Here is a 24,273-nt window from a genome sequence, read left to right as displayed (position 1 = left end):
CTTTGCTTAAGAGCTTTTGGTGAGGGAGCTTGTCAAAGGCTTTCTGACAATCTAAGTACACTGTGTCCACTGGATCCCCCTGGTCCACACACTGGTCGACCCCCTCAGAGAATTCTAGCAGATTGGTGAGGCGTGAGTTCCCAGGCGTGGCTCAGCAGGAGAGGGGAGGGAGGCAAGAGTAAAAAGGAAATGGCAGGAGAACTCGAGGAGGGAACAAGAGGAGACCGAAGTGGCCACAAAGAGCCAGGCCTTAAAGCTGCGGCTGCATCAGTGCAGGTCTGAGGACTCATGCTGCTGCCCTTTTCTTGTATTTGCCTGGCAAGAAGGGGGAGTGAGAGGAGGGGAGGGGCTGAGGGCAGCCCTAGGGGGAAGCTCCTGTTAATCACTTCCCTGGAGGAGGGGCAGAGGTGAGTTGGGGGGGAAGTAGTGAGATGCACCCAAGCTCCACCCACAGAACTAACTCCACCCTTTTGAGGCACTAAAATGTGACACCCATAAAAGCAAATTGCGCAGGTCTCCATGAAATGATGCCCCTCCTCTGCCCTGTGTCTCCAGGTCCGAAATGAGAAAGTGAACAATGCTGACATCAAGTCAACATCCAACGAGCTGAATGGGGCAGTTCAACCTCACAGAGCTATCATGTCAGGCTGCCTGCAGACTCAGGAAGACGTCACGGCATCAGCTTCACACACAGAGCCATATTTTGAAGGTTTTCTTTGCAACCATAAGGGCTAGAGCAGTGGTTCTCAAACTTTTGTACTGGTGACCCCTTTCACACAGCAAGCCTCTGAGTGCGACCCCCCTTCTAAATTAAAAACACTTTTTTATATATTTAACACCATTATGAATGGTGGAGGCTTAGTGGGGTTTGGGATGGAGGCTGGCAGCTCATGATCCCCCCGTAATAACCTGGCGACCCACTGAGGCGTCCCGACCCCCAGTTTGAGAACCCCTGGGCTAGAGTCTTAAATTACAGCTGGGATTGCTGGAGCTCCAGAGGCAGCCAGCCAGGGAAGGTCTGACTTGCCAAACAGGAAAGGGGCAGCTCCATTTCAGAAGCGAGGGGTGGGGCTAGTGGGTCCCTCGCTGTGAGTCAGGGATGGGCTCTGGGTTGCTATTGCAAGGGAGTCCCTGGGGACAGGGGCTTGAAAAGCTCTTTGCGGATCCTGCGCAGGCTCCAAGGCTGTTTCCTCTGCTGGTAGTTCCTAAGCTCGGCTCGGAAGTCCTTGTGCCGCATGTGGATGTAGCCCTGGGGCTCGCAGAGATCCTAGAGCGAGAGAGAGAGCATGTGACACTTCCCATCGGGAGGGAAATGGAGTCTAGTGGTTAGAGCAGGGGGCTGGGAGTCAGGACTCATGGGTTCTCTCCTCGGCTCTGGGAGGGGAGTGGTGTCTCGTGATTAGAGCAGGAGGCTGGGAGCCAGGTATGACGAAGAGGGACTGTTCTTAATGTTTTCTCTGAATATTGTGGGGGTGCCTCAGTTTCCCCTAGGCAGTTCTTAAGTATCTAGGGGGTGGGGTAAGGGTGTATGATCATTGCAGAGCCCTAGAGGGCAGGTGTGTGCAGGGGTCTGGACACAGAGAATGGCCGACACCCTGTTTCCTGGCAACTGATGGCCTGGGCCCTTCCCCCTGCAAGGTGAGAGCTAAAGGGTTGGAGACCAAAGGAATCCGGTGACCTCCTGGCCCAGGAAAGGGACAAGGCCCAGAGGAGGAGGATCTGGAGGGTGAGTCAGTTTGGGGCTGGCTGGAGACATGGAGTGAAGGGCAGACGGGGTTGTCTGGCTCACTGCCCCCCAAAATGGACCCAGCTGAGGGGTCCCGTTCTCTGCACCTACAAGCTCTGTGTTAGACCATGTTCCTGTCATCTAATAGACCTTCTGTTTTACTGGCTGACTAAGAGTCCTGTCTGACTGCGGAATTGGGGGGCAGGACCCTCTGGCCCCCTCAGGATCCCACCTGGGTGGACTCACTGGTGGAAGCGCACGGAGGGGCAGAGGATGCTGAATGCTCCGAGGTCAGACCCAGGAAGTTGGAAGCTGTGTGAGCTGTGTGTCCTGCAGACAGGCTGCTCGCAGAGAAGAGACTTCCCCAGAGTCCTGCCTGGCTTCGTAGGGAGCAGTTCCAGAGCATCACCCGGGGACTCTGTGACACCAGGACTCCTGGGTTCTCTCCCCAGCTCTGGGAGGGGAGTGGTGTCTCGTGATTAGACCATGGGCCTGGGAGCCAGGACTCCTGGGTTCTCTCCCCGGCTCTGGGAGGGGAGTGGTGTCTCGTGATTAGAACAAGAGGCTGGGAGTCAGGACTCCTGGGTTCTGTTCTAGGCTATGCCATCCCCACCCCTGCAACAGCCCCCTAGGTACCTGAAAGTGTTGGTAAAACTCCTTGTAGCCACCACGCAGCACGTACAGCTCTGGGTACCAGAGCTCCGGGTACCGGTTGGCGTCTCGGTCCATTCTCCTCAGGCTGCGGCACCTGCCCCACGATAGAGGGATTTCACCAGTGACCACCCTCCCCATTGTCACTCTAGGGACCCCCCTGGGACCACAGGACGGGGCAGAGGTGGGTGAGTCTGATTGGCTGAAGTGAGCTTTTGCGGGCAGGAGGGGTCATGGGCACAGGAATTGTGGCAGAGGGCAGCTGTGGGGGGCACTGTGGGGTTAATGGAGCGTGAAGCCAGCAAGACTGGCTGGCCCCAGCCACCAGAGCCAGGCATGGGCCTCGCCCCGAGAGGACACAGAGCCATGGGGGGCACCAGCAACCTCAGGCTGCCCCTGCTGCCCCCCAGCCATGGCTGCCTTGCGAGTGGAGCAGCGAGGTGCCCCCGGCTGGGCAGCATTGCTGGGATGGGAGCCATCTTGATCTCGGCCGGGTAGGCGTCCCAGTGTCCCCAACTCGGCGGCTCCTCCCTATCACAGAGACCTGGGTGGGGGACGAGCAGGGAGGGAGTGGGGGGATCCTGGCGGGCCCCCAAGGCACCTACAAGCGGGGGCCTCTCTCAGAGGAGAACTCGCAGTGGAAGATCAGGGTGCTGCTGCGGGGGCTCGGGGTCGTGCCCAAGGGATCCGGCAGGAACCACCTTGCCACCTGCTCTTCTCGGTACAAATTCAGGGCACCCTGTGCGAGAGCAAGGAGGTCAGAGGGGTGCAGGGGGGGGGGCAGCAGGCAGCACAGGCTGGACCAGGGCTCAGTGCTCCTTCCCCACCTTCAGGGCTGGGGGAGCATCCCATAGATGGGGGTCGACTGATAGCTGGCAAAGTGCCAAGCGCCCCGCCCCCCTTCTCCCCATGCCAAGCCACTGGGCAGCCCAGGATCCTGCATGATGCTCATAGGATTTTAATAATTTCAAAATCCCCAGAGCCAGCACCCCACCCTGCTCCCCACAGTGTCCCCTCCTGAGAGCTCCCCACACAGCCAGCTCCTGCCCCGCTCCCCACAGCACCCCCTGCTGGGAGGGGGCAGGACTGGAATAGCCGGGAGCTCCCCCCACTGCCAGCTCCTGCCCCGCTCTCTGTAGCACCCTTTGAAATGGTGTAGCCAGGAGCTCACTCTCTGCATAGCAGGCAGCCCAGTGCCTGCGGGAAGTTGCTGGGAGCAGGACAGGTTGAGCCGGGCTCTCTTACCTTGATGTGTCCCCCGGCGTATTCGTAGGGATAGCGACAGTCCACCACCACGTACTCCTCCACCACCCCAGCCAACTGGCCGCGCAGCAGGGAAGCCACCTGGGGGGGTGTAAAATGGGGAGGGGGATGAGCTCCCGAGAGGCTGTGTCATGGCAGCTCTGGGCTCGTCCTCCCCCTACCTGCCAGGGCCTCTTGCTTCGGGCGTTGGGCCCATGCTATGGGAGTTCACGCTGGCCAGCGTGCTGCTCAAGAGGGTGCAGAGTCCCCAGCACCAGCGAGTCAGGAGTCGCATGGACAGGGATGCGATGGGGTGTACTCCATCCTGGCTCTGAAAGAGTTAACTGGAGCAGGAGAGGCCAGTTAACCCCTGGAGCCTGGCCCAGGCCCAGTGAGGGGTACCTCCCAGCGTGGGGTCAGCAGACCAGGAGCGATGGACCGAGGCACTCTGCAGTCCCTTGCAGGGCGAGGCTGGAGAGTTGAGGAGGATCAGGGAGGAAGCCCTAGGGCAGAGCTGCCCTGGGACCCTCGCCTGAGTAGAGAAGTATCTGGCAGGAGGCCAGGGGAGACCCAGAGCAGCCCCTTGGGTGGGGAGCCCTGATAAAAGGGCAGGATCAGGCCTTGCAAAGCGACAGCACTGGGAGGGTTCAGTGGAGGAACAGGGCAAGGGGAACCGAGGAGGGCAGACCTCAGGTGCGGTGTGAACTGGCTCCTGTCTGTGGTAATGCAAAGACCACACAGGCAGCAGCTGGGAGTCTGGTGGAGTGACCCTGGACTGCAGGTCCTTCCCTTCCCTGCTCTGGGGAAGGTGGCGAGAAGCCCCCAAGAAGGGGATGTGGACTGGTGGGAGCCCTGGGGTTATGAGCCCAGGCCAGGGGCGGGAGACCAGACAGTTGTTGGACGTTGTTCCCCAGAAAGGGGGGACTATGACGTTATGAGTGTAATATAATATCTCATTGAAAGGTGACAGGGCCAGAAAGAGTTAATGAACTCCCAGACTGACCTGACCCTGGCCCCGAACTTTAAAGCCTGGTTAGGAAGAGATGGAAATGGAGAGAGCTGTGAAATGCAGCCGGCATGGTGAGAGAGAGAAGGGGAGCTGTGTGCTCAGGGCTTGTGATGTCAGCAAACGAGGCTTGGCTATTGCTATGGCTTTGATTCAAAGACCAAAAAAGGAGGATTAACATTTAGGAAGATACTTGAGTGACATAGTATTGTTGTCTATGTGCCTCTTTGAAGGTTGTGGTAACCTGTGTCTGAACGGTTAATGGATAAATGACCCTGTGCTAATTGCCAGGGTGTTTGGGAGAAGGAAAGTGAAGCCGATTGTTTTCTCAGGCCAAGAGGCTGCTGGAAATGTATAAAAACCCTGGGACATGGTCCTTCTTCATCTCAGATCTGCTTTGGGTTTCAAGAAGGGGAAACCCTGAGCCATGAGGATTGAGATCCTCAGTCGCTGACTGGAGTCACCCTGAATACGAACACTGGACTGTAACCTGTGGACTATTTCTAAAAGGACTTTTGGCCACTACACACTCACCATCTCTGCCACGTACCTGGACCTCAAGAATTGAGGAATATCCGGGTTCCAGTAACACAGACACAGGTAACTAACCGCTTTCATGTTCTCTCCACAGGTATCGTTGCGGAGAGTGGACCAGATGATATGTCTGGGGCGAGAAAGCAGAAGGAGACTCCGCTGGTTGGAAGGCATGAGATGCGCTGTCCTGAGGTTGGGGGTTCCACGACCACCACCCCCAAGAGGAGAAGGCGGGTGGTGGTGGTCGGGGACTCTCTCCTCCGGGGGACTGAGTCATCTATCTGCCGCCCTGACCGGGAAAACCGAGAAGTCTGCTGCTTGCCAGGGGCTAAGATTCGTGATGTGACGGAGAGACTGCCGAGACTCATCAAGCCCTCGGATCGCTACCCCTTCCTGCTTCTCCACGTGGGCACCAATGATACTGCCAAGAATGACCTTGAGCGGATCACTGTGGACTATGTGGCTCTAGGAAGAAGAATAAAGGAGTTGGAGGCGCAAGTGGTGTTCTCGTCCATCCTCCCCGTGGAAGGAAAAGGCCTAGGTAGGGAGCGTCGAATCGTGGAAGTCAACGAATGGCTACGCAGATGGTGTCGGAGAGAAGGCTTTGGTTTCTTTGACCATGGGATGGTGCTCCATGAAGGAGGAGTGCTGGGTAGAGACGGGCTCCATCTTACGAAGAGAGGGAAGAGCATCTTTGCCAGCAGGCTGGCTAACCTAGTGAGGAGGGCTTTAAACTAGGTTCACCGGGGGAAGGAGACCAAAGCCCTGAGGTAAGTGGGAAAGCGGGATACCGGGAGGAAGCACAGGCAGGAATGTCTGTGAGGGGAGGGCTCCTGCCTCATACTGGCAATGAGGGGCGATCAACAGGTTATCTCAAGTGCTTATATACAAATGCACAAAGCCTTGGAAACAAGCAGGGAGAACTGGAGGTCCTGGTGATGTCAAGGAACTATGACGTGATCGGAATAACAGAGACTTGGTGGGATAACTCATATGACTGGAGTACTGTCATGGATGGTTATAAACTGTTCAGGAAGGACAGGCAGGGCAGAAAAGGTGGGGGAGTAGCACTGTATGTAAGGGAGCAGTATGACTGCTCAGAGCTCCGGTACGAAACTGCAGAAAAACCTGAGTGTCTCTGGATTAAGTTTAGAAGTGTGTGCAACAAGAGTGATGTAGTGGTGGGAGTCTGCTATAGACCACCGGACCAGGGGGATGAGGTGGATGAGGCTTTCTTCCGGCAGCTCACGGAAGCTACTAGATCGCATGCCCTGATTCTCATGGGTGACTTTAATTTTCCTGATATCTGCTGGGAGAGCAATACAGCGGTGCATAGACAATCCAGGAAGTTTTTGGAAAGCGTAGGGGACAATTTCCTGGCGCAAGTGCTAGAGGAGCCAACTAGGGGGGGTGCTTTTCTTGACCTGCTGCTCACAAACCGGGTAGAATTAGTGGGGGAAGCAAAAGTGGATGGGAATCTGGGAGGCAGTGACCATGAGTTGGTTGAGTTCAGGATCCTGACGCAGGGAAGAAAGGTAAGCAGCAGGATACGGACCCTGGACTTCAGGAAAGCAGACTTCGACTCCCTCAGGGAACGGATGGCCAGGATCCCCTGGGGGACTAACTTGAAGGGGAAAGGAGTCCAGGAGAGCTGGCTGTATTTCAAGGAATCCCTGTTGAGGTTACAGGGACAAACCATCCCGATGAGTCGAAAGAATAGTAAATATGGCAGGCGACCAACTTGGCTTAATGGTGAAATCCTAGCGGATCTTAAACATAAAAAAGAAGCTTACAAGAAGTGGAAGGTTGGACATATGACCAGGGAAGAGTATAAAAATATTGCTCGGGCATGTAGGAATGTTATCAGGAGGGCCAAATCGCACCTGGAGCTGCAGCTAGCCAGAGATGTCAAGAGTAACAAGAAGGGTTTCTTCAGGTATGTTGGCAACAAGAAGAAAGCCAAGGAATGTGTGGGCCCCTTACTGAATGAGGGAGGCAACCTAGTGACAGAGGATGTGGAAAAAGCTAATGTACTCAATGCTTTTTTTGCCTCTGTTTTCACTAACAAGGTCAGCTCCCAGACTGCTGCGCTGGGCATCACAAAATGCGGAAGAGATGGCCAGCCCTCTGTGGAGATAGAGGCGGTTAGGGACTATTTAGAAAAGCTGGACGTGCACAAGTCCATGGGGCCGGACGAGTTGCATCCGAGAGTGCTGAAGGAATTGGCGGCTGTGATTGCAGAGCCACTGGCCATTATCTTTGAAAACTCGTGGCGAACCGGGGAAGTCCCGGATGACTGGAAAAAGGCTAATGTAGTGCCAATCTTTAAAAAAGGGAAGAAGGAAGATCCTGGGAACTACAGGCCAGTCAGCCTCACCTCAGTCCCTGGAAAAATCATGGAGCAGGTCCTCAAAGAATCAATCCTGAAGCACTTGCATGAGAGGAAAGTGATCAGGAACAGCCAGCATGGATTCACCAAGGGAAGGTCATGCCTGACTAATCTAATCGCCTTTTATGATGAGATTACTGGTTCTGTGGATGAAGGGAAAGCAGTGGATGTATTGTTTCTTGACTTTAGCAAAGCTTTTGACACGGTCTCCCACAGTATTCTTGTCAGCAAGTTAAGGAGGTATGGGCTGGATGAATGCACTATAAGGTGGGTAGAAAGCTGGCTAAATTGTCGGGCTCAACGGGTAGTGATCAATGGCTCCATGTCTAGTTGGCAGCCGGTATCAAGTGGAGTGCCCCAAGGGTCGGTCCTGGGGCCGGTTTTATTCAATATCTTCATAAATGATCTGGAGGATGGTGTGGATTGCACTCTCAGCAAATTTGCGGATGATACTAAACTGGGAGGAGTGGTAGATACGCTGGAGGGGAGGGATAGGATACAGAAGGACCTAGACCAATTGGAAGATTGGGCCAAAAGGAATCTGATGAGGTTCAATAAGGATAAGTGCAGGGTCCTGCACTTAGGACGGAAGAACCCAATGCACAGCTACAGACTAGGGACCGAATGGCTAGGCAGCAGTTCTGCAGAAAAGGACCTAGGGGTGACAGTGGACGAGAAGCTGGATATGAGTCAGCAGTGTGCCCTTGTTGCCAAGAAGGCCAATGGCATTTTGGGATGTATAAGTAGGGGCACAGCGAGCAGATCGAGGGACGTGATCGTTCCCCTCTATTCGACATTGGTGAGGCCTCATCTGGAGTACTGTGTCCAGTTTTGGGCCCCACACTTCAAGAAGGATGTGGATAAATTGGAGAGAGTCCAGCGAAGGGCAACAAAAATGATTAGGGGACTGGAACACATGAGTTATGAGGAGAGGCTGAGGGAGCTGGGATTGTTTAGCCTGCAGAAGAGAAGAATGAGGGGGGATTTGATAGCTGCTTTCAACTACCTGAAAGGGGGTTACAAAGAGGATGGCTCTAGACTGTTCTCAATGGTAGCAGATGACAGAACGAGGAGTAATGGTCTCAAGTTGCAGTGGGGGAGGTTTAGATTGGATATTAGGAAAAACTTTTTCACTAAGAGGGTGGTGAAACACTGGAATGCGTTACCTAGGGAGGTGGTAGAATCTCCTTCCTTAGAGGTTTTTAAGGTCAGGCTTGACAAAGCCCTGGCTGGGATGATTTAACTGGGAATTGGTCCTGCTTTGAGCAGGGGGTTAGACTAGATGACCTTCTGGGGTCCCTTCCAACCCTGATATTCTATGATTCTATGATTCTATGAATTGAATTCAAGTCTGTCTGTATATTGATCTTTTAACCAACACTTTCTCTTTTCTTTTTAAATAAATGTTAGTTTAGTTAATAAGAATGGACTGTAAGCGTGTATTTTGGGTACGATCTAAGTTATTATTTGACCTGGGTCTGGGGCTTGGTCCTTTGAGGTCAGGAGAACCTTTTCTTTTATAGAATGAGATAAGATTTTCAGAATTTACCATCCTATGTCTGACAGGTGTGTCTGGAGGGAGGCCTGAGGCTGGCACTTTAAGGGCACTGCGTCGTGTGGACGTCTAAGTACTCAGGGGGGAGATACAGAAGCTGGTTTGGGCTGGCTGGGTAAATCTAACTATTGGAATATTCACCAGCATGTGGGGTTTCTCTGCCCTGGACTGTTTGCAGTTCACCCTGAGTGAGTGACGTCAGCGCACCGTCATGGGACTGAGTGTGATCTGGCCAGAGGGCTGAGTCAGGAGAAGAAGCAGAGCTGCTGGACTGAAGCAGGGGGGCTGGATGAGGAGACGTGGCCATGCGGGGTCTAGACGAGGAGAGCCGGCCGAGCGGGGGCTAGACGAGGAGACCTGGCCGTGCCGTGTCTGGCCATGCAGGGGGCTAGATGAGAAGAGCCGTGCCGTGCCGTGCCCGGCTGTGCAGGGGGCTAGATGAGGAGACCTGGCTGTGCCATGCCTGGCCATGCAAGGGGCGCAAGATGAGGAGAATCGCGCCATGCCCGGCTGTGCAGGGGGGCTAGATGAGGAGAGCCAGCCGTCCATGTGGGGACGCTCCAGCCGTGAGTCAATGTTTCCACTGGGGCATAAGGTCCCCACACATAGCTGGTCTGATGCCCCCAATCCTGACCTGCACCCCCTGCACCCTCCAGCTCCGCCAGTGCACCACCGTCCCCGCCCACAGCCTGCTCTGTTTGAGCCGGCTCCCCTCGGGCTCCACTGCCGCCCCTCAGGCATGTGGCTTCGTGCTGTGTCTTTCTGGGTGTGGCAGGGAGGCAGGCAGGAGGGGGCCTGGGCACAGAGCAGCATTAGGGCTGGTGCTGTTTCCCTCACCCTGTGAAGTTCCTGACTGGGGTGAGAGATGGGGGAGGCACCAGGCAGTCAGTCTGTGGGCACATGGCTGGAATGCTGGCTGCTGGGGCAGCTCCTCTGCAAATAATGGAGCCGCTTTAGGTTTAGTCCTTTCCTGTCACTCCCCAGCACATGGTTTGGCAGTGTTAGTCTCGTGAGACACACAGCACAGAGCAGGACGATGAACAGGCCCACGATGCAGCAGCTAGCAGCAGAGCGAACAGGCAGCTCGAAGGACGCAGAGCGCAGAGAGAGCTGGATTGCCCACAAAACCCTCTGCCCAGGCATGGCAGCGGACGATGTCAGAAATGAGTCCAGTCTGTATGGAGAACTGGCCAGAGGGGGGAAGGAGGCGAGGCGCGTGAGTTCCTGGAATGCCGGATCGAGGCGTTTGGGTCCTGGGGCCCCGAACAGAATGAGCCAGGGGAGGGAGCCGGAGCCGTGCTCTTGCTGCAGGGAGCTGAGAGCTCGGGCATGTGCGTGGAGCTGTGAAGACGTAACAGGTTCCCTCATCAGCGAGAGGATCGTTAGTGGGACTCATGATCCCAGAGCACAGGGAAAGGGCTCTTGCCCTAGAGAAATGCCTCCAAAGAGCAAGGCCAGTGGAACAGCCCAGGCACGATGACAGACAACGACAGGCACGAGTGCAGGACACAGACGGGCTCAGGCTGAAGGAACCCAGGAGGCAGGACTGAGGGACACAGATGGACTGACAGTGCCGGCATCCTGGTCCAGTGAAAGGCAGAAGGAAAAGTGCCCAGCTCTGGGCCGCAGTGCAGGGGGCGTGGAAATTCAGGCGAGCCGAGGGGAAGTGAGGTGCCCTGCACCAGAGACCTGCTCATCTCTGAGGGACTCCAGCCAGCCCCAGCAAAACTGAGCCAGCAAGAAAATGTGTGGGCAGAGGCTGCGGAAGGAGTCCAGCGCTGCGGAGGAACAGGCAGCTGCCTGTGCAGATTCTGCTCCTGCCCGTCCGACGCCCGCGCCCTGCAGACACTGACATAGCGCTGCCGCGTGGGCCTGGGCCGAGACCGAGACCGCAATGACAAGCACAGCCCTGCCGAGCCACCGGAGCTGCAAGGGAGGGCTCAGGAGGCGGGCTGGGGCAGCCCTGGTGCCACGCCCTGCCGGCCACAGGCAGGGGATGTGCTCAGATAGGAGAGGGGCGCCTGGTTCCAGCGGTTCCCTTTGATCACCAGCGGCACACGCAGACTGAGCACACGCCGCGTTCTCGAGATGCCGGCGCTCGGACGCGAGGGCAAGGGGCTGGCGGCAGGCGTGCAGAGCAGGCAGAGGTAACACAGGTGCTCTGTGGGACAGTCTTTCCACAGCAACCCCTTCCCCTCTCCCATGGGGGCTCCCGGCAGCCCAGCCAGGCTGGGGGCCGTGAAACGATTCAGGCTCCAGGGCTGGCCAGGCCGCAAGGTGCAGGCTCCCCGGACTGCCAGGGCAGGGATGAGCTGGGGGCAGAAGACGGAGGTTGTTTAAAGGGGACCAGGCAGTAATCCTAGCAGATTTAGGAGCTGACGTTGTAAGACCTGGGGAGAGCGGCCTGCCTGAGCCCAGCCAGGAGGCGGACGTGCTGGCCAAGCGCGAATGAGATCAGTCCATGGAACCGTGCGAGCTGCGCAAAGAATACATCAGCGATGCACAACGGGAGGAGGCTGCAGCCGCAGGAAATCCTAACCCCACCCTGGGGAAAGGTGGTGTGACGAAGTGGGACTGTTCTTAATGTTTCCTCTGAATAGAGTGGGGGTGCCTCAGTTTCCCCTACGCAGTTCTTAAGTATCTAGGTGGTGGGGTAAGGGTGTATGATCATTGCAGAGCCCTAGAGGGCAGGTGTGTGCAGGGGTCCCGACACAGAGAATGGCCGACACCCTGTCTCCTGGTCACTGATGGCCTGTGCCCCGCCCTGCAAGGTGCCAACTGAAGGGGTTGGAGAACAAAGAGATCAGGTGGCCTCCTGGCCCAGGAAAGAGGCAAACGAGATGAGGGGCTGGAGAGTTTCAGTTTGGAGCTGGCTGGGGAAAGAGAGGGAGGCCCAGACCTGTGGTCTGGCCTCCCTGCCCCCAAGATGGACCTGACTGAGGGGTCCTGTTCTCTGCACCTGCAAGCTCTGTGTTAGACCATGTTCCTGTCGTCTAATAAACCTCCTGTTTTACTGGCTGGCTGAGAGTCACGTCTGACTGCGAAGTTGGGGGGCAGGACCCTCTGACTTCCCCAGGACCCCACCTGAGCGGACTTGCTGGGGGAAGCGCACGAAGGGGCAGAGGAGGCTGAATGCTCCGAGGTTAGACCCAGGAAGGTGGAAGCTGGGTGAGCTGTGTGTCCTGAAGACAGGCTACTCACAGAGAGGAGACTTCCCCAGAGTCCTGACTGGCTTCGTAGGGAGCAGTTCCAGAGCATCGCCCAGGGACTCTGTGACACCCACCAAGCAATGGGAAGGAACCCTGGCAGTGCCAGCAGCCGGGGACCGATGGCAAAGGCCGAGCAGACAGGAAGGGCAATGCTGGATCACAGCAGTGTCACTCCCAGGGACCCCAGCAAAGCGAAGGAGCCAGAGAACCGGACCGGCATCCCCGGAAGGGCAGGCTGCGGTAGCCCAGCGGAGGGACAGTGGGCAGGAGGGAACCAGTTTAGAGAATGCCACGCTAGGCAGGCAGCGTAGCCACTGTGACAGAGGAGCCAAGGAGCCGAGTCCCCTACGTAGGGGAGCAGAGTGGGGTCCAGCCATCAGCAGCCACACACAGCAGTGGCAAAGGGCAATGCTTCCCGCTGCTCTGGGGCGCTGGTCACGTGAGGTCGCTGCAGACCCAGGACAGCGGTGGAGAGCAAACCGAGACAGCAGCGGAGTAGAGCTGGACAGCCAGCACACCCGGATGGCTGGGCCAAGGGCAGGAGTGGGGAACACAGAATGAGCTTCAGCCCTCGGTCTGTGTGTACATGGCTGGAATGCCAGCTGCGGCTGCCACACCGCGCTGCGGTCCTTAATAAGAGTTGTTTTACAAGCATGGGGTCCGCGCGTGCTGTTCCCCAGCAGTGGGCGCATTTCACACTTACTGTGGCGGGGCTGACGTAACGCAGATCCCGGTGCAGGCCATCCTCCACTGGCAGAGAGCAGGGCTGGGGTCACCAACAGAGACAGGCATTGGCACAGAAACAGAGCTGAAGGGATATCCCTGCTGTCCCTGGGGGGGACATAGCCCCTTCCTGCCACCACACACGCCCTGTGCTCCCTGGAGTGGAACTCCCCCACACATGCTCCGTCCTCCCTGGACTGGGATGTCCCCTTCCCCCACACGCACACATGTCCTACCTTCCCTGGAGCCAAGAGGTGAGGCGTTCACCTTAGTCGCAGACTGGCCCTGGGGGCAGGAGTGTTCACTGTAGGGAGTTGGAAACACGTCCCTTGAGGGGCAGCCAGCACCCTCTTGGGACGGGGAGGCCGGGCGGATGGTCTGCGCCCCAGTGGGGCCTGGCGGGAAGGGATGGGGGTGCTAGCAGGCGAGGCCAGCCTGCCTAAGGAGGGCAGGACAGCCTCGCTGGCCCCAGGATAGAGGCCAGGGCACAGGGCCTGGGCTCTAGGCAGGGCACGGGGATTTCGGTCACTGCCCAGGGTGATGGGACCTTGCAGAGCAATTGGGCTGGGGGGCAGCGAGCTCACGGGACAGGTACGATCCACTCACCCTGGAAAAATCTCCGGTCAGGATCTCGCCGTCCGTCCCAGGGGCTAGAGCAGGAGAGAGGCCAGAGCTGTCCTGGGGGAGGGGACGAGGGGAAGCCGGGGTCTCAGAGACACAGGGACGGGGGAGAGAAGCAAATCCAGCCCCCAGCAGCACCACCCCGTCTGGCTTCCCTCGGGCCATGCCTGCCCCAGCCCCTGTCCAGCCTGGCACGGGACTTGCCCTGTGCCCCCGTGCAAGCCGGGCAAAGCAACTGGCTCCGTCTCTCGGCGCCCGACCCCTGCTGGCCCCATTGCTCAGCCAGGTGGGGCCCTGTCTGCAAGCGCCGGAGGTCTCTGCTCCCCAGGCAGGCTGCAGCTCCAGCCCCTGTTAAGGCTCCCACAGGGGGCCCGGGAGGGGAGAGGTGCCCAGGGGTCCGAGTGGCTGGGAGCGGCCCAGGCAAGGGCAGGCGGTTTGAGGGCGATTCGGGACTGCGGGGCGTGTGGGTCACCCTGTGAACAGTACCTGGGTGCTGGCAACCCATTGGCAGAGCGCCCAGTTACGGTGCCCGGCCCGCTGGCTGCTGGTGCCGGGCTGTGAGCCCCGCGGCACGGCATTGCAGGCACCCAGAGCTGCAGGGCCGGTGGTGACAGCCCCTCCCTGCTCTGGGCTGATCCCCGAAGCGCCCCAGCCGTGCTCCCCAAATATCCCCGCGGGCAGACCAGACAGCACTGCCTCCATTCACCTCGCCCATGCCCTGAGGACTGTCACTTCCTTCCCCTGGCCCCTCGCTGGCTCCTCGCAGCCGCTTGCTCTGGGGGAGGGCAGAAGGGAGGGAGCCATGACAAGGCTGCCCAGGACATGGGGCGAGTGGGGAAGAAAAACGAGCAGGGACGGGCATGGAGCAGGTTCAGAGCAGGAGGCAGGTGGAGTGGGTGCAGGGTGGAGCCAGGCACGGAGCGGGTACAGAGCAGGACCAGGCACAGAGCGGGTACAGAGCGGGGCCGGGCACGGAGCGGGTACAGAGCAGGGCCGGGCACAGAGCGGGTGCAGGGCAGGGCCGGGCACCGAGCAGGACCAGGCACGGAGCGGGTACAGAGCAGGGCCAGGCACGGAGCGGGTACAGAGCAGGACCGGGCACAGAGCGGGTGCAGGGCAGGGCCGGGCACTGAGCAGGACCAGGCACGGAGCGGGTACAGAGCAGGGCAGGGCACAGAGCAGGGCCAGGCACAGAGCAGGTACAGAGCGGGGTAGGGCACGGAGCGGGTGCAGGGCGAGGCCGGGCAGAGAGCGGCTGCAGGGCGAGATGCATGTGGTGGGGTGCCAGGCAGGGAGCAGTCATGGGGCAGAGGGGCCGGGCACAGAGCGGGTGCAGGGTGGAGCCAGGCACAGAGCGGGTACAGAGCGGGGCCGGGCATGGAGCGGGTGCAGGGTAGGGCCGGGCACAGAGCGGGTGCAGAGCGGGGCCGGGCACAGGGCAGGATGCGTGTGGCGGGGCGCCAGGCAGGGAGCTGTCAAGGGGGCAGAGGGGCCGGGCACAGAGCGGGTGCAGAGCGGGGCCGGGCACAGGGCAGGATGCGTGTGGCGGGGCGCCAGGCAGGGAGCTGTCAAGGGGGCAGAGGGGCCGGGCACAGAGCGGGTGCAGAGCGGGGCCGGGCACAGGGCAGGATGCGTGTGGCGGGGCGCCAGGCAGGGAGCTGTCAAGGGGGCAGAGGGGCCGGGCACAGAGCGGGTGCAGAGTGGGGCCGGGCACAGGGCAGGATGCGTGTGGCGGGGCGCCAGGCAGGGAGCTGTCAAGGGGGCAGAGGGGCCGGGCACAAAGCGGGTGCAGAGCGGGGCTGGGCACAGGGCAGGATGCGTGTGGCGGGGCGCCAGGCAGGGAGCTGTCAAGGGGGCAGAGGGGCCGGGCACAGAGCGGGTGCAGGGTGGAGCCAGGCACAGAGCGGGTGCAGAGCGGGGCCGGGCACAGAGCGGGTGCAGGGTGGAGCCAGGCACGGAGCGGGTGCAGAGCGGGGCCGGGCACAGGGCAGGATGCGTGTGGCGGGGCGCCAGGCAGGGAGCTGTCAAGGGGGCAGAGGGGCCGGGCACAGAGCGGGTGCAGGGTGGAGCCAGGCACAGAGCGGGTGCAGAGCGGGGCCGGGCACAGGGCAGGATGCGTGTGGTGGGGCGCCAGGCAGGGAGCTGTCAAGGGGGCAGAGGGGCCGGGCACAGAGCGGGTGCAGGGTAGGGCCGGGCACAGAGCGGGTGCAGAGCGGGGCCGGGCACAGGGCAGGATGCGTGTGGCGGGGCGCCAGGCAGGGAGCTGTCAAGGGGGCAGAGGGGCCGGGCACAGAGCGGGTGCAGGGTAGGGCCGGGCACAGAGCGGGTGCAGAGTGGGGCCGGGCACAGGGCAGGATGCGTGTGGTGGGGCGCCAGGCAGGGAGCTGTCAAGGGGGCAGAGGGGCCGGGCACAGAGCGGGTGCAGGGTAGGGCCGGGCACAGAGCGGGTGCAGAGTGGGGCTGGGCACAGGGCAGGATGCGTGTGGCGGGGCGCCAGGCAGGGAGCTGTCAAGGGGGCAGAGGGGCCGGGCCTGCAGACAGCCCTGTCCATCCTGCCCCTGTTCTTAGCCCGACGTCACATGCAGCTGCCCAGCTGTCAGTGGAGTGTGCTGGGACCCAGGTGCCCGGCAGGCCTCTATACATCCATGCTAGCGACGCCGGCTTCACCCTCACTTCAGCACCGCCCTGGCGCTGCCCCCACCCCCACGCACAGCCTGGGCACCCCCCCAGTCCCTCTGCGCCCTGGGCTAGAAGAACCAGCTGGGGGGCGCAAAGGCTGGTTCCTTCCCCACCAGGCAGGCTCTGACGGGGCCCGGGGCCCGCCCCCCAGGGCTGGGAACAAGCAGGCACCGGCCAGCCCACAGGGGCACGTCTGGCAACGTGGAAGGCCCGACCCAGCACGGTGCAGAGTGTGCCCAGCAGTGCCAGGGGGGTACTGGGGCTGCAGGATGGCAGTGTTCGTGCCCTGGAGCCCAGGGGAGGGGGTATAGGACAGCAACCCGCAGGCTCTGCCCATGCCCTGCACGGTCCCTCCCCCGCCCCTCGGACACAGCCCGGGTACTCACGGAGCGGGGCAGGCTGCAACCCCAGGGCGTCTGTCTGCAGCTGAGAAGAGAAACCAGAGCTGGGGGTGAGAGCGGCTCCAGCAGGCAGCAGCCTCCCGGCCAGGCACACAGACAGGGCGGGGGGTGGGGGGGCTATGGGGTGCACTGCATGTGCCGGGGGGCTCCGGGGATCAGGAGGGGGCTCTGGGGAGCGGTGGGGGGGCTCTGGGGAGTGGGGGGGCTCCAGGGAGCAGGAGGGGGCTCTGGGGAGTGGGGGGGCTCTGGGGAGCGGTGGGGGGTTATGGGGAGTGGGGCGGGCTCTGGGGAGCGGTGGGGGGGCTATGTGAAATAGTGGAGGGGCTCTGGGGAGTGGGGAAGGCTCTGGGGAGCAGTGGGTGTGTGGGGGGGGCTATGGGGAGCAGTGGGGGGGCTATGGGGAGCCTGTTCCCTGCCCCCACCCCTCCAGGTACCTGCCCTCGCTGATGCTGATGCTGCAGGCCTGGGGGCTGAGCGAGGGCTCCGGTGCACCACCTGGGACAGAGAGAGCAGGTCAGTGGGGCGCTGGCTGGGGGGGGGCATGCAGAGGGGCTGGTGCTGACCTGTGGGTGTGGGTGTCCCTGCGGGAGCCGGCGCATGGGAGCCAGCAGGGCTTGGAGTCAGGGCATCTGGGGACAGCCTCAGCCTTCTCCTCGGGGTGATGCTGTGGGAGAGAGCACCCTGTGACCACCCTGCCGTCCGCCATCACCCTCCTCGCCCACCGTCACCCTCCCACCGCCGCCACCCTCCTTGCCTGCCGTCACCCCCTCTCCCGCCATCCTCCTCCTCGCCCACCATCACCCTGCCACCGCTGCCACCCTCCTCACCTGCCGTCACCCCCTCGCCCGCTGTCACCCTGCCATCCTTCATCCTCCTCCTCACCCGCCGTCACCCCCTCGCCCGCTGTCACCCCCTCGCCCACCATCCTCCTCCTCGCCCACCATCACCCTGCCAACCACCGTCACCCCCTCGCCCGCTGCCACCCTGCCACCCGTCGCCACCCTCCTCACCCGCCATCCTCCTCCTCACCCGCTGTTCCCTTCTTCACTCACCCTCACCCTCCTCATCCTGCTACCAGGCCTGGGCCCATCCCACGCCCTCCACCCCCATGGGGGCAGGGTTCATGTCCCCCCCCCAGATCTCCCCCAGCACCTGCCCTGCCTGAGCGCCCCACTGGGGTGCACTTCACATGGGGGGACTGGCCCAGCCTCTGCCAGAGCCCGCCGGTGCCGTTCCGAACCTGGCCAAAAGGGGTCGCTGCAGAGCAACGTCAAGCCAAATACCCCAGCCCCTCCCCACCCCATCCCACCTCCATCCCCTGCCCACCTGTCTCCTTCCCTGCGGCAGGGTGCGGAGACAGGCCCGGGAAGGGGGGCGGGTACCTCTCCACGCAGCTGAGATGCCCCATGTTCCTGCACAAGCCGCCGAGCGGTGATGGCCCCAGCTCGGGGGAGAAGGTGAGCCCCGCCGGCGGGCGGGTGCCCCGGTTCCCTGGGTGGGGGCTGGCGCCCTCGGGGCTGGCCATCGCGGACGATCCTGGCCGTGGGCTCTGCTGCCAGGGCCAGGAACCACCCTGCTGCCCAGGAGCTCGTCCCCAGTGAATTAAAGAAGCCCACAAGTAGCTGGTCCCCTGCCCCTGGTCAGTGGGGGCGGCTGTCCTGCCTAGAGCTGCGATGGCCGGGGGCCGCTCTGCCCCCTCTGTGTGCCTCTGCCCGTCCCCACCTCACTCCTCCCGGCCGCTCAGCTCCTGTCGCCAGCCCTGCATTTAAATGTCCCGCTGGCCAAACCTCCCTGGTCACCGTTGCTACAACAAGCTCTCTCCCCTGGGGACAACACTTCAGCCTCCTGCTGCCCAACTGTGCCAGCTGCCCCGGGCTTCCCCCCGCGTGGGAGAGCTCCCGAGGCCGGGCATCTCTGCACGGCCCCCCCTTCCCTTCGGGGCTCCCCCCACAGCTGCCCCTTCCCCCTCTGCCCCCCTGGCTGCCACTGGCCGTTGCTCCATTGTCCTGGCAGCACAAAGCCTTTCTCTGTCGGACGCCCCGCGCTCCAGGCCCGGCAGAATCCCCTGCACCAGGCAGCCAGCCGCCTTCCCCTGCCCCCGGGGGCACCGGGCTGCGGGCACAGCGGCTCCTCCTGCCACGGCTCAGAGCCTCGTGTTCCCCACGTCTGGCTTGGCCGCAGACTGAGCCCCTGAGCTCTGGCCTTGCGGTCCCCACGGGACAGCTCCCCTGTGCACCTGGCGGGGTGCAATGCCAGTGGGGGCTCTCGACTGCTCTGCAACGCAGCCCCCCCCGGATGGCAGCATAGGAGCCCCGTGGCAGCAGCTGTCTGTCCTTATCTGATGGGCCCCTTGTGTCCTTGGCTCTGCTGGGCTCTAGCCTCCATGTCTGCTTCCCCTGCTTGCTGTGGGGAGCTGATTTCAGGGCCCGGCAGAGCAGGGGTTGGGCGTGTTCGTACAGCAGTTTGCTTGTGTACACACGCCCTGGTTCCCTGCACACACTACACACTGCATTCGGGTCAGGCATTGGTGCCCTGTCCCCTGCTCCCTCGCCTGCCCCTCTCCGGGGTCCCACACGCATCTCAGCCAAACCCGCTGCCTTGCTCCAGCCTCGGAGAATCACGCTGGGACTCCCCTCTGGCACCCGACTGCTGGAGGAGACCTGGTGGCCTGCCGCTGGTGGGGGCGTGCAGGGATGTTGTGCTCTAGGGATCCCAGGTAACGCCAAGTCAGCGGAAGCCCCAGGCTGGCAGCCCAGTTCACCGAACCATAAGGTCCGATCCCGCTCTGGGGCCGTGTTGAGCTCATGCCTGGTAGAAGAGAGGCGCATGGAATTGGAAATCAATGGACCAAAATCGGGGTATCATAAATTAGGCCTAATTAGTGAACAGAGGAGTGAGGGGATGGGTTCGTCCCCACCACTCCCTTGTGGGACCCTTAACAAACCCCAGAAGGGGAGATCAAGTGGGCAGAGATGAGGGACTGAAAGGAGCAAGTGCCACACCCACGGGTTGGGCCTTCATCATCCTGAGCCAGAGTGAGACCCAGTGACACCTCTATTGCCTCACTGAATCCCAACCACCAGCTGGGGTGTGAGCCCTGCGTCCGGCTGTCACCCCTCCGCCCACCCTGGGAGTCCTCCTCCCCTTGCCTCCCTCCCTCTCCTCTCCTGCTCAGCCAGAGTCTGGCTCGGCTGGCCAGGACTGTGCCTTTCCCAGCATTGCTGGGAGACGTGACCAGAGAGGCAGGAAAAGGATAAATTGCCTGAGGCCGGTACAAGTTTTCCAGGCCTCAGCGGGGCTGCTCAGAGCATGGGCTGGGCCCTGGTTGCTCCAGCGGCGAGGATGCAAGAGGGAGTCGGCCCCAGAGAGGGAAGCTGCCGGGGCAACGAGCGCTGTCCCTGGGAAGGAGTGTGACCTGCCGGCTTCCCAGCTCCTGGTGCTTAGAAACAGGAGGCCCCTCTCCCAAGGCTGCCGGGGCAGGGGCCAGCTAAGTGCGTCCAGCCCCGGTGTCTGGTTACAACGGGCTCGTCTTCACCGGCAACAGGGCAGCGCTTTAACGTGGCTCGTGTAGTCGCGGCGGAGCGCTGGGAGTAAGCTCACCCCGCGCTCTAAAATCCCACCCCCGTGAGGGGCGCGGCTCCCGGCGCTGGGGCACTGTCTACGCGGGCGCTGTACAGCCCCGAGACTTGCAGCGCTCGGGGGCTGTTTTCTCAGCCCGCCGAGCGAGACCCTTGCAGCGCTGTAAGAGCCAGTGTGGACAAGCCCAAGGCTGCAGTGACAGGCGACATGTCCGGCAGCGTCCTGAGCTCAGCTCCGGGGGCGCCACGCACCCAGCACCTCGTTCCGGCCCCACCCTCCCAAGGGCTAACGGCAAACACAGTGTACCTTTGCAGGAGCCTGGGAGGGTTTTTTCCCCACTTTTGCAGGTCGGTGTCGTGGAGTCTAGAGCCAAAGAGGCTCTTTCCCAGAGTGGGGTTCAAACCTGGCCCTCCGGCCTGGCCCGAGCAAGGCTAGGGAAAGCTGCTGTGGGTTGGGGTATTGCTAATAAGAGGCCTGCTGCCAGTGGGGGGCTCTCGTGAAGAGGCACCAACGCCCACTGAGCTGTTGATTCCAGGCCCAACTAGCTCTAGAAAGTGAGCCCTGATGGCTACAGCATCACGCACAGGGGGCGGCCCGGGCGCATGCGGGCGCAGGGTCAGACCTGGAATATTTACAGCACTCTAAAGTGAATGTACTAGTCTCACTTCAGTGTGCCAGGCTTGGATTCTGATCTATGCAGGTGCTTCTCCTGTGGTACCTGGCAACCCTGGTAGCCTGCAATCTCTGCGGTCTCCTTGTTTATCCACAGCCCAGGGGCACTGGCTATTTCTGAGATGTCTGTGCATGAAAAATCTGTAGTAGGTAAAATATGGGTGCTTTTATTTTTTGCATAATTTGCTATTGGGTGATGCCACAGATTTCATTCTAAATCTCCCAACTTTCCCTGGGGGAGCCCCCAGCAAGCAGCCGGCCTCTGACCTGGCTGAAGAAATGGGCCGGATTTCTTTACATTTTCAAAGGCGGCTGCGATGCTGGCAGGCCAGATGCCAGTTCTTGCCCTGGCTGAAGGCATAAGCTAAGAACTGACAAACTCGTAGCTGGAGACCAGAGCAGGTCACCTGTGTGTTAGTTTTGCTCAAAACAGGTATTAGACTTATAGAAATGTATATACTGTTTAGACTCTAGGAAATGCTTGTAAATTGCTGCTGACATTAATCTTATTTGCAGTGCCTGGATTCCAGGGTACAAGAAAATATGTACGTTTTGAAAATGTTTGCCCTGAACTTGTGAACCCAGGCATGGGAATCATCCCCGCATCCCATCCAGAAGGACTATCAGAATCAGGTGGGCCATTAAGGAACTTGCAGTACAAAGGATTGGTTGATGGCCCTGTTGGGGCTGGAAAATGCTACTTGCAAGGAAGCTGGGCCTGTGGGCTTGGAAGCTGAAGGAAGGTAACAAAACAAAGCCACAGGAAAAATTTCCATCTTTTTCTTTGAACTCTGAAGGGTCCGAGACTCTAAACTGAAGCCAGAGAGCCCCAGAGGCTGCCTCCTGGGTCTGCCCTGAAAGACACTTTGAATTGACAGATCCCTGCAACTCTGTTACTTTTAGGATTTAGATGGTAACTTATTGGTGTGTAATTGACCCAGGAGTTCCCATCTGAAACTGGCATGGTGAAATCTAATTATAGAACTCACCACCAGGCTGGGGTCTCTGCCCTGTTCTTGGCCGTCTGCCCTGAGGTAGGTGCTCATGGGCACAAGCTGCTCCAGGAAGCGTCAGGTTTCACGGTATGCATCCGATGAAGTGAGCTGTAGCTCACGAAAGCTCATGCTCAAATAAATTGGTTAGTCTCTAAGGTGCCACAAGTCCTCCTTTTCTTATTGCGAATACAGACTAACACGGCTGTTACTCTGAAAGGTTTCAGAGTGGTAGCCATGTGTGATGAAGTGGGACTGTTCTTAATGTTTCCTCTGAATACTGTAGGGGTGCCTCAATTTTCCCTAGGCATTTCTTAAGTATCTAGGTGATGGGTTAAGGGGGTGTAATTGTTGCAGAGCAAAGGGCCAGTGAACATAAATGGCCGACACCCTGTCTCCTGGCAGCTGATGGCCTGGGCCCTTCCCCCCTGCAAGGCGAGAGCTAAAGGGTTGGAGAACAAAGGAATCAGGTGACCCCTGGCCCGGAGAAAGGGACAAAGCCCAGAGGAGGAGGGCCTGGAGAGAGTTTCAGTTTGGGGCTGGCTGGGGACATGGAGTGAAGGGCAGACGGGGTTGTCTGGCTCACTGCCCCCCAAAATGGACCGGGCTGAGGGGTCCTGTTCTCTGCACCTACAAGCTCTGTTCTAGACCGTGTTCCTGTCGTCTAATAAACCTTCTGTGTTACTGGCTGGCTGAGAGTTACATCTGACTGCGGAGTTGGGGTGCAGGACCCTCTGGCTTCCTCAGGACCCCGCCTGGGCGGACTCGCTGGGGGAAGCGAACGGAGGGGCAGAGGATGCTGAATGCTCTGAGGTCAGACCCAGGAAGGTGGAAGCTGTGTGTCCTGGAGACAGGCTGCTCCCAGAAAGGAGACTTCCCCAGAGTCCTGGCTGGCTTCATAGGGAGCAGTTCCAGGGCATCGCCCAGGGACTCTGTGACACCGTGTTAGTCTGTATCAACAAAAACAATGAGGAGTCCTTGTGGCACCTTAGAGATGAACACATTTATTTGGACAGAAGCTTTCATAAAAGGGCTATAACCGTTATAGCCCACGAAAGCTTATGCCCACATAAATGTGTTCGTCTCTAAGGTGCCACAAGGACTCCCGTTGTTTTTCCAGGAAGTGTGACAGCGGTCACAGAGTTTGCATGCCCATTGTGAGACCCATAAGCCCTGGTTTTCAAAGGTGCTGGTTGCCCACAACACTGTTGCCAACTCTTATGATATTTGGTGTTTGTGCCCACTCTAGGCCCGAGTGGATAGCAAATGTTCAGGGCCCTGCAGGTTGTTTCTGTTAGGAGGAGAAATTGGTGATGGAGACAGGTATCTCGGGTACAACCCTGTGCATGTACAAATAATGAACAAAGTCCACATAAGAACAGCCAGACTGGGCCAGGTTGTTGCCGGCACCCAGTGCCGAGAGGCTGAACAACAGCTTGAGTGGTTCGTTACCCGGTGTGCTACACCCAATAATCACAACGTGATGGAGAAGCAGAAAAGTTTATTTGAAGCTTCAAATAGGTACAGGGAGATTTGAATCTCAAATCCTGTACACAGAGCAGGAAGTTACACAGGCTTTTATACATCCTTTTTCCCAGCATACTTATCCAATAGCAAGCTGCCCCAAGTATCCATATAGCCAGCCAATCCAGTTCCCAGCTAGTTCCCTGGTTCTCTGTATCATTTGTTAAACTATACATAAAGCTGCTTTATTCAGCATTGTTCTTCCATATTTGTCCTGTTTGGCCTTGCTTAGTTTCAGGCAGTCTGACTCGGCAGCATATTGTTGCAGATCCACAGCTTAACTGCTGTGTGTGCCTCTAGGCGGGGGGGCCAAGGACACTTGGGCCTAGTACGCAGAGCTGCTGCGAGTGCCTCCAGGCGGGGCGGGGGGGGGGGCAAGGACACCTGGGCCTAGTGCGAGGGGGCTTCATCGACACTCGTGGTCTTCCATCCCCTTGAGTTACCTAGTGGCCATGCCCCAGTGTCCCCAACAAGGTCAATGGTCCATCTAGCCCAGTGTCTTGTCTTCCGACATTGGCCAGTGCCAGGTGCCCCAGGGGGAATGAACAGAACAGGGAATCATCAAGGGATCCATCCCCTGTGGCCCATTCCCAGCTTCTGGCAAACAGAGGCTTGGGACACCCAGATCATGGGGTTGCGTCCCTTCCCATCCTCACTAATAGCCATTGCTGGACCTAGCCTCCAGGAACTTATCTAGTTCTTTTTTGAACCCAGTTATAGTTTTGGCCTTCGCAACATCCCCTGGCAAGGAGTTCCCCAGGTTGACTGCA

At 59.7% G+C, this 24,273-nt stretch overlaps 1 protein-coding gene across 1 annotated transcript; it reads right to left on the bottom strand.

Moving 5' to 3' along the window:
- Window positions 1-651: 651 nt before the first annotated feature.
- On the bottom strand, window positions 652-18,261 carry LOC140915223 (M-phase inducer phosphatase 3-like). Its single transcript, XM_073354797.1, has 10 exons — window positions 18,063-18,261; window positions 17,171-17,231; window positions 16,722-16,761; window positions 14,363-14,431; window positions 13,642-13,713; window positions 13,016-13,078; window positions 3,623-3,721; window positions 2,983-3,116; window positions 2,363-2,474; window positions 652-1,267 (listed from the first exon to the last, which is right to left on the bottom strand). Exons 1-10 carry the CDS (start codon window positions 18,259-18,261, stop codon window positions 1,115-1,117), a joined length of 1,002 nt encoding a protein of 333 aa, XP_073210898.1. The 3' UTR covers window positions 652-1,114.
- Between the last annotated feature and the right edge of the window lie 6,012 nt (window positions 18,262-24,273).

This window comes from Lepidochelys kempii, chromosome 7, assembly GCF_965140265.1.
Source record: "Lepidochelys kempii isolate rLepKem1 chromosome 7, rLepKem1.hap2, whole genome shotgun sequence".
NCBI lineage: Eukaryota > Metazoa > Chordata > Testudines > Cheloniidae > Lepidochelys > Lepidochelys kempii.
The sequence above is the reverse complement of the archived record's forward strand: the minus strand, read 5'-3'. Positions and strand labels throughout refer to the sequence as shown.